At 38.2% G+C, this 9,834-nt stretch overlaps 2 protein-coding genes across 2 annotated transcripts in view; one reads left to right on the forward strand and one right to left on the reverse strand.

Annotated features, from left to right (window-relative positions):
* LOC127969028 (tectonin beta-propeller repeat-containing protein 1) overlaps window positions 1-264 on the forward strand; it is a 15,251-nt gene extending 14,987 nt beyond the window's left edge. The window contains exon 24 of the mRNA XM_052570582.1: window positions 1-264. This exon is cut by the window's left edge and continues 1,456 nt beyond it. The gene's annotated coding sequence lies outside the window, so the exon portion shown is untranslated.
* LOC127969030 (class A basic helix-loop-helix protein 15) overlaps window positions 1-2,682 on the reverse strand; it is a 3,644-nt gene extending 962 nt beyond the window's left edge. The window contains exons 1-2 of the mRNA XM_052570588.1: window positions 2,475-2,682; window positions 1-1,345 (exon numbers count right to left, since the gene is read on the reverse strand). The exon at window positions 1-1,345 is cut by the window's left edge and continues 962 nt beyond it. Of these exons, the coding sequence (XP_052426548.1) occupies window positions 761-1,315 (555 nt within the window). The 5' untranslated portion in view covers window positions 1,316-1,345; window positions 2,475-2,682 and the 3' untranslated portion in view covers window positions 1-760. The remainder of the gene's footprint in view (window positions 1,346-2,474) is intronic.
* Between the last annotated feature and the right edge of the window lie 7,152 nt (window positions 2,683-9,834).

The raw sequence follows: 9,834 nt of genomic DNA on the forward strand, positions 1-9,834 counted from the left end.
ATGGGTAATTTATGGTCCTATTGTGAAACTGCATTAATTGTGTGACATCCTATAGGGCATTATTTATGGTTGCTTCTGTATATATAGAACTTTATGCAGGCATGAGAGAAATCACTAGAAAAAGAAAATGATAATATAGTTTGAAATGATTAAATGTAGACAAATAACAGGGTAAAGTGTCATTATTTGAGTACAGTAAACTCGTCTCAGTGTCATATGTGCATTGTATGTGTCCTCTCAATAAATATGAAATTTGCTCCAGAACTTTGCATTTTTAATATTAAGTACTTACCCATTTAAATGGATAGTTCACCCAAAAATGATAATTTTACTCACCCTCATGTCGTTCCAGTTCTGTACGACTGTTTCATGGAACACAAATGAAGATTTTTTATTTATTTTTTGTTCATACTATGAAAATCAGGGGTCCAGTGTCGTTTTGGACCCCATTGACTTTCACCATATGAGCAAAGGATCTTCTTTTGTGACGTTTTTGGGTGAACTACATTAATGACCAGCAAACTGTGGCCTTTCATAATCCAAAGAGTTAGTGGCTAGTAATTTAACAATGATGATGGCAAATAACCACCACATTGTTTGTGGGCAATATAATCTGTACATAAATGAGCCTGTTTATGGCCCCACCTTTAGCTTGTAAACTCAGGGTTATTCAGATGGACCCTTTTGTTAGTCTTCAGAGCTGGTATTCGTCATCATGCATGTTTTTACACCGCGCTCACTGAGTCTGTGGCAGTGTGTGTTAGCTGCCCTGGTTGAAGCTGTGAATGTGGCTCAGGTAGTTGGACAGATCCTCTTCTCCCTCCTCCTGTAGATGCTGCTGATAGCACTGCAGGAGCCGGGAGGCATGAGTCTCCATGTCACTCTCGGCGTGAGGCAGGCAGGCGTTCGACATGCCCAGGATTATTGTGGTTAAGGCCTTGATGTAGTTCTTTGCCAGCGTGAGAGTCTCGATCTTGGAAAGTTTCTTGTCTGTTTTGACGTGAGGAATGGCCTCCCGTAGGGCCTGAAAGGCGTTGTTGAGTTTGTGCATCCTCTGCCTCTCTCTCTCATTACTCTCCAGCCTGCGGACGTTGCGTTCCTTAGTTCCGCCGTGCTGCCGTCTGCGACGTGTGCCCACGCGGGAACCGCCGTGTCTCTCGCCCCTCAATGTTCTCCATGTCCCTCCCAGCCTCACGGATGCCTCTGAACCCTCCTGCTCGCTGGAACCTGGCTCTGTTTCCAGCATAAAGTCTGGGTCGTCCTGCTCCGCCCAAGACTGTCTGCCACGTTTTGACCCCTTTCCTTTGGACTTCATACTTGACTCACCCACACCCTGGTGTAGGCCCTAGGATCATTATCATTCACATTTGATTGGAGCAAGTTAACATGCAAAATAACATTATATGTGAACCTGGACCACAAAACCAGTCAATAAGTACCAGGGTATATTTGTAGCAGTAGTTAAAAATACATTGTATGAGTCAAAATTTTAGATTTTTCTTTCATGCCAAAAATAATTAAGTAGAGATCATGTTCCATGAATATATTTTGTAAATTTCCTAATTTAAATATATAAAAACTTTTTTACTTAATTTTTGATTAGTAATATGCATTGCTAAGGACTTCATTTGGACAGATGTAAAGGCTGTCTAACCCTAACCCTCAGATTCCAGTTTTTCAGATTCTCAATTTCGAAAAATTGATACTTGTAACTGGTTTTGTGGTCCAAGGTCACAAATGGCTTTAATTAAGTGGATATTAAGCATTATATGTTATATGAGGAGTAAATACATCTCAAGTGCTTGTTTGAACATCATGTTTGATTCCAAGACGGTCTTCTAGATAATGTGTAATTAGGGTGGCCATGTGTGCCATTCATATGGGACACGTCCTGGCCAGGATTTTTATTTGGCTAAAATATCCATTGTAGTTTGACCAATAACATGCAGGTATTGTACATAATCGACCAATCGTGGAGCGTGAGAAAGTCTACAGAAAACATCAAAGCGATGCAAATACGCGCACGTGTTTGTTCGTTGGTTCGACTTGAAGTCCATGCGCAACGACCAATGACTGACACAGAAGTACCGCGAGAGCTGTTCGCGCTGTTCTGCTCTCGTGAATGTCATACAACGATCGATCTGTACAGTGCAGACAGCCAAAACCTGGATATAAGAAATCCTGGCCAGAAAATGGCCCATGCGGTCACACTATGTGTAATATCATTCCCTAGTTAATTACACTATAGTAGCACGTCATTCATCCCTGCTTAACTGTTATATGTTCTAAATTGTAAAACTTTGACTTTGTCAGAAAATAAAGAAAAAAAATCACAATTGATAATTAAATAAATTGTTGATAATGAATTAGGTGCTGACACAATCATGTAAACAACGAAAATGTACATTGTATCTACACGTTGTCTTATAACCTGTCAATCATCTCTGCTGTCTGGAAAAAAAAGTTTGACTTACCTCGAAATAAATGTCCACCAAACTCGTGGTGATGTGTGCGCGATGCGAGGGTCGCGGAGAGCGATAATGAGTTGTCTTCCTGCCAGTCGCAGTCAGAATGAAATGATAACGGTGACGGTCACGCGCTCTACCTGTTGCTGCTCGATGTCCACGTAGCGCTTTTGTGGCCAATCAAAGGAGGGATCCGTTTCGTCTCGAGTCACCCATGAGCTGGCGCAAGCATCGGAAATAGCGATCTGAAACTTTGTTCAGGCTTTCAGATGATGATAATAGCGGGTCTGTGATACAGCTGCTGCTGCTGCTGCAGGTGGTTGGCTACATGCAGTGCGCACTCTAAATGCTTCTGATTTAAAGTTGTGGACGGAGTTGACAAAGCAAATCAGATTGGCAACTGTTGCATTACAGTAGTGGGGACTTTCCACTGATCAACAGGAATAAGTTTATTTAGATTATTATTATTATTATTTTTATTAAAAAAAAATTGGCAGGAAAGAAAAGTACAGACATGGTAGTGATGGGTTGATGAAGATGATTAAATTGGTAGGTTATACTATTTCCATGGTACTTTATCAAGTGAAATATTTGCTTAGACCTTTGCATTTCAAATGGGCCTTGCAGACATATCATTTAAGCACTTTTCAGAGCTTTACTTTATGCTGGTGCAGTTATGTATTTTGCACAATATCCAAACTTTCTTCTTCATTGGAAGATCCTGTCATCAAGTCAAGTTCCTTTTGAATCTAAACATACAGATCACTGTATTGGTTTCTTTATTCTGCATTAAAGCTATGTTTTTAAACTGGGGAAAATATTCTGCTTATTCTGCTTTAACTTTGTTACATTTGCATTTACATTTACACATTTGGCAGAGAGATTAAAACAAGTGATTGTGATTAATCTCATTTCCTGCTTGAGTAAAGGAAATGACTTAAAGGGTTAGTTCACCCAAAAATTTAAATTTAATGTTTATCTGTTTACCCCCAGGGCATCCAAGATGTAGGTGACTTCTTTTCTTTCAGTAGAACACAAAGATTTTTTTACACAAACCGTTGCAGTCTGTAAGTTTTAGGGGCCGTTCACATATTGCGTCTTTTGCGCGCTCAAGTTCGTTATTTCAAATGTAGGAGCGCGGTATGCACACTCATAATGGAAGCGACGCGGCACTAATTTTTTCCAGGCGTGTCCACACCACATCGAGTTTTCAACTTTTCAAAATGCTGCAAGTGCACCGCAGGTCATGTGACAAGAACCAACCAATCAGCTTCATCCTTTCCCCTTAACAACGTTGAAAGCTCAGCCAAGATTAAAGAACAGCTGATCAATATTTGTTTATGGATAGCCATTTTTAAATAAATTTAATAGCAGAGCTACTGCAAGCGATTTTTAATGCTGCAAATCCATTTATCCATTGCTGAAATTTCCGCGTCCTCATAGAGAGAGCAGGTCATGGTCATGGCAATGACAGACGATTCAGGAGCGCAAGTGCTGAGCGCTTTGGAAAGAAGGAGAAAGCGACGCGCCTAGCGTTTTCCACACGTTTTAAGGCACGATATGTGAATGGCCTCTTAAAATGGAGGTGAATGGGAATCACGTCTAATACATACAATAAAACTAAAAAAAAAATATTCAAATTATATATATATATATACAAACAGTCATGGCCAAAAGTTTTGGCAGTGATATAAATTTTGTATTTTGCTAAGTTTCAGGCTTAAGCTGTTGTGGTGTTCATTCACATTGTTTCTAGATTATTGTGTAGTAATAAGATGCATTTTAATTGCTAAAAGTTTCATTAGCCAAAAAATTGCTTTTGTGAAGAAGAAAAAAAGCAATTGAAATTGCTACAAAGAATATTGCACCTGAAAGAACCATTTCCCAAAACACCACACATCAAGGATAGACTGAATTTCTGCAGGAAGTACAAGGATTGGAAGTTATTTTCTCTGATTAAGCTCTCTTCCGATTGTTTGGGGACATTTGGAAAATCGATTGCTCTGAGAAGAAAAAGTGAGTCCTGTGTTGTGCCAACAGTGAAGCATCCTGAGACCATCCATGTGTGGGGTTGCTTTTCAACCAAGGGAGTGGGCTCTGTCACAAAGCAAGGGTGATATTGAAGAGGCTCAAAGATCATTACATTGAAATTTTGGATCCATGGCCATACAGGCAACTCTCTGGATCTCAATCCCTTAGAGAACCTGTGGTCCTCAAAAGGCGAGTAGACAAGCAGAAACCCACAAATTGTGATCAACTCCGAGAACTAAATAAGGCAAGAATGGATTGCCATCAGTCAGGATTTGGCCCAGAAGCTAATATCCAGCATGCCAGGCTATGAAGGACAACGCTGTTGACTCATAGAATTTCTTTTATTTATTTTTTTTTTGCCAATAAATGCTTTTAAAACATATGCTTATTATTATTTTTCAGTATACCTTTTAGAAACCGCTAAAAAAATTTGGCCATGTATGTATATATTAAAGACGTCTTACTGGTGGGGCTGTGAGGATTAATAACATACAAAAAAAAAAAAAACATACAAAATAAATACATTTGAAATGAAATTTGAGACACTGTTTTAAAGCACAGGATTCATGGTTGTCTAAAGAACAACATCTTAAGAAAATAAAGTCCTTTTGTCGAAACTTTTTGAACCTCACCAATAGGATCAGGCTTCTTACTGGATCCTTTATTTGTAGAAGTATAGCTGTGTGCAAAGAACCACCCTTTTCATAAACTGTGGTATCAGACAGATCAAACACAGACATGTTTATTTTGTACCTGAGTACGGCGAACCTGTTCTAAGTGTGCCTGCGTTAATGGAAGTCTCTTATTCTAATCTTAAAATTGTGTTTGGAGCTTACTTTTCAGCGTTGCATAAAGCACAACTGCAAACATAATTTTGAGTAAGGGATGGATGCACACTAATAACTTTTTACATATTATTAAGGCACAAGTAACGTGGTGTTAGACAAACAGGACATTTTCACATAGTTTCTGAGAACAAGTACATTTCACACCTGTTTAACTCACAGCAGCTATCAGCTCAGATGTTCCCTCCCCCACAAAACTGATGGCCTTGGTCGAGCAGCGTTTGGACCGGACACAGGCTGGGCAAGACTTACACCCTGCTCAGGTCTCAATGCTGAGAACTATGGAAACAGTTTCTATCCCAACCCTCAGTTTATTCAGTGTAGAACCTCCGGTATACAGCACTTACACTGATAACAATCTGCCTGTAAGCAAAGCGTTACAGACAGAGCTCAGAAAACAGCCTCATACAAAATCATGCTCACAAGCAGCAGGCATACAAACTGTACAAACACAGCTAACATTCATTCATGCAAATCCATCCAGGTATTCACAGTAGTAGTAGTCTAGTTTATCAGCACTTGGTAGTAGCCTACTGATAAATTGCACCTCACAGATAACACACCTTTTATAATTTACAACTGTTCAACACCGTGTTAAATTTCGAGATAACTTTTTTGATTTGCATACTCCACACGGAGGTATCTTTAAAGTCCTGCTCAAATTTCCCTTGAGTAAATAAGTCACTCATTAGCAACCCCAAGCTAAGCGCTACATTCCAGCGAGGGGAGCTTGTGAGATGTAAATGACAAATGAAAACGTTGTCAGAACCTTAACGGGCTGTTTGATTAGAACTTAAGGTGATAAGGGACCATGTCCACAAACTATTTTGATTAGTAAACAAATATAATGTTTCATGGCTTAATCAAGGCCTAAAGCTCACAGCTGGCTGCCTTCAAGGCTAGATACAAAAATAGCTGTTTAAACATGGAGCACTGCTCTGCACACCTGATGTTTCTTCACACAGAACAGTGTTTGGATGAAGTTAAAGGTAATTTGTTTCACTGAGTGAATGCTTATTTGAAGGGTTAGATGATAGTTATGAGTTCACCCCAAAATAATAGTTCAGTCTTTTACTCCCGCTCATTTTGTGAGTCCATATGATGTTTTTTTCTGTGGGACATAAAATGAGATATTTCGCAGCATGTTCAAGTTGCTCTTTTTCAGATAACCTGGGGCAGTAAAGCTACAAAAATGCCAAAAGGTTGTGGGTTTGCGTGGTAAATATTAAAAGTCTTTGGAAGTGATGGTATAATTATGTGACGAAAAAAAAGACAGAAAGACTTGGTCACCATAGTCAAAAGAGCAGCGTGATCATTCATCCTGCATCTCCTGTCTCATATGATTTTGGAACGACATGGAGGGTAAGCAAATGATGACAGAATTTTGGTGTGAGCTATTCCAAAATGGTCTGGCATGCCTCATCTAATAACATTATGTTAATAATACTTTCTGTTTTGCTCCCTCAAAAGTACATTATGATTTAAAAAAAAACAAAAACAAACAGACTATCTAGTTTTAGTGCTTATACACAATTTTGATTTGTTAATCTGATCTGTGATGTGAGCAAATAGATGTTATTTTTCATGCATCATTCATTTTGATGTCATACGGCCATTTATGTCATCATCTGTGATCTGACTGGACAAAACAGCAGCCAGGGACTAGTGCATTAAAGCCTGACTCACGCAGCATCATAAAAAGGGAAAGAGGAGGACAAGTCAGTTTTTCCATGACCCAAAAGGCTGTCAGACGAGAGGGGTAAAAGTACAACCTGTTATATCAGTATGGCTTAAACAGATGCTAAGGAAATGCATCTTAATTATACACACAAAAATGCATTTTAATTATTTGCATTTATTTTTTTTATTAAATGCATGCCCATCTCATATATCTGTTGAAGATCATACACATGCAAAAAAAAATTGCTTGTAATATAAACCATTTAGCATAACCACTGATAATTACTATTAATTAAAAAGTAATGGCTTTCCATTGAACTGAAAATTGGAAACTATCATTTAAAAGTAACAGGCATTTCTCTGCTTTTGAGGGAAAAGCAGGTCAACACTAACTAATCCTGCAGCTGTAAGGGGATGCCTCGGAGCTTCAGGAGCCATGAATATGTGCAGTAGGTGTCTCCACCTGCTTTTTGGTGTTGGTTGTTTTCTTGTTAGCATGAAAGGTGTCAAAACAGGAAATATTGTCTTGCAGCACACACACTACCCTCTGTGCATTACTTGGTAGCGATAAATATTTGTCTAGCAACACCAGATCTTCTGTTGTGACACTTGTTTTCACAGGAAACCTGTAAAACCACTTCATGAGATATCATTTAACACACTATTGGAACCAAACAGGCTTGAAATAATTTTCATAAGTTCTGTTGGCTTTCTTGTGTATGTGTGCTGGTTTAAACTTTGTCTTTGACTTAAACGCCAGCATTCAAATGCATATCTGAGATGTATGAGGTTATAGTAACAACATGATTAATTTTCACTGATAATGACATCTTTCATGAGAGGAGTGTGCCAGCATGTAGGAGGAGCATCATGTCCGCCAGAAAAGACCAATGAGGGTAAATTCATTAGCTGTGAGGCTACAAAATAATGCCTCAGTGCACATGAGTGAAACAACCCAACGTGGAGGGAACAATGATTCAGCAAATATTTTGAAACCATAAAGGAATAGTTCACCTCAAAATTATTTTTTGCTCGAAAATTTGGTCTCACCCTCAGGCTATCCAAGATGTAGATGAGTTTGTTTCTCCGTCTGAACACATTAAGAAATTTAGTATTACATCAATAGCTCACCAATCAATATTCTTCAGTGAATGGGTGCCGTCAGAATGAGAGTCTAAACAGCTGATAAAAGCATCACAGTAATCCACAAGTAATCTACACGACTCCAGTCTTTGTGACGAGTTACAATCCATCATTACAACATTTTATCTTTAAACTATTGGTTCTGACCAAAATAATCCATAAAAAAGGCCATATTAATACTATTAATAAAAATGCTAAATGATTTCCAGTTAAATATGAGTCAAAAGAAGTACATTTCTGCATCAGTTTTATTAGGAAGTTGATTCACTAAGCATGAAAAACAAGGGAAGTTCAGAATCTGCAGGTAAACATTTTTTGCGGTTGGCCGAACATCCATGCAATCATGTGAAATGCATCAATTATTTTCTCTGGCCCTCTTACTGCAGTGCTTGAATAAATATTGGTACCAAGCATCAGCGAATGCGCAATAGGAAACATTTCCCCGCCGCTGTCACTAGGCAACCTTGAAACGGATGACTCAGAGAGCTGACTCAATAGGTACTGTGACGAAGTCAGTCAAGAAACACACACACACTCGTACACTCACCATCTGTATGCATAGAGGAAATCTCTTAGTTGAGAGAGAGGACTAATCCCTGCTTCTTTAACTTCTAGCTCTGAGTTCAACAGGTGTGTGTGTGTCCATATCTTCTGAAAGCCTCCACCCAGCTTTCTCCACACCCTGTAAATAAATACAAACACACACACCAACTACTCATTTACTTACAAACTTTGTTGAAACAACTACTTTACAAATAAGGACCCTACATTAACTAGCTCAGCAATTTATGACATTTAATTAAGACCATATATACCGGTATACCACTTGCCGGTTTCACTAGCTAGATGAAATTGGTTTCATATTGTATGTGATTAAGAATGTATAAAAAAGCATAAATCATTTCAGTGCAAGTTTTGTGTGTAACTGATTGAAATTAAGGACTTATTTTCCAAGTAGCTGTTAAATAAAAAACACGGAGGGGCCGGATATGTTCAGAATGCTGTATAATGTGCAGTAGCTACACACTGTGTACTGCCTAAAAATAATAAAAAGTATGAGAAAACAATAGTTGTTTTGCAACAATAATCGAAACATTGTTTCAACAATGACCTCATCACATTGCAAGTGAGTAGCAAATTGTAAATAATAGTTATTATGCTTTAAAAAAAAAAAGATATATATATATTAGGGATGCACGATATTGGATTTTGGCCGATATTCGATATGCCGATATTTTCTAAATAATTTTGGCCGATGCCGATGATAATTTTGGCCGATGATATATATACAAATATATACTGATATATTTAAACTTTAATTTTACTGAAGAGAAATCCATGTATCTCTTCTGTACTGATTCTACCATCAATTTATTATTTTACAAATGTAGACAGACATTCACATCTGAAAAACAGGTCAATTATTTCACTTGGAGAATATCGGTTTGGCTCATCGGCAGAAATATTCATATCGGCCGATACCGATAATTGTCATTTTAAGCTTTTATCGGCCGATACCGATGTTGTGCCTATATTATTGTGCATCCCTAATATATATATATATATGTATATATATATATGGCTGTAAATATTTACATTCCTTTGTTACACAGGAAATGGAATGTCAAGTTGAGCACATTGCATTGTGGGATATGGTGTTCCAAGCAGTG

The sequence above is a fragment of the Carassius gibelio genome, chromosome B12 (assembly GCF_023724105.1).
Source record: "Carassius gibelio isolate Cgi1373 ecotype wild population from Czech Republic chromosome B12, carGib1.2-hapl.c, whole genome shotgun sequence".
In the NCBI taxonomy this organism is placed as follows: Eukaryota; Metazoa; Chordata; class Actinopteri; order Cypriniformes; family Cyprinidae; genus Carassius; species Carassius gibelio.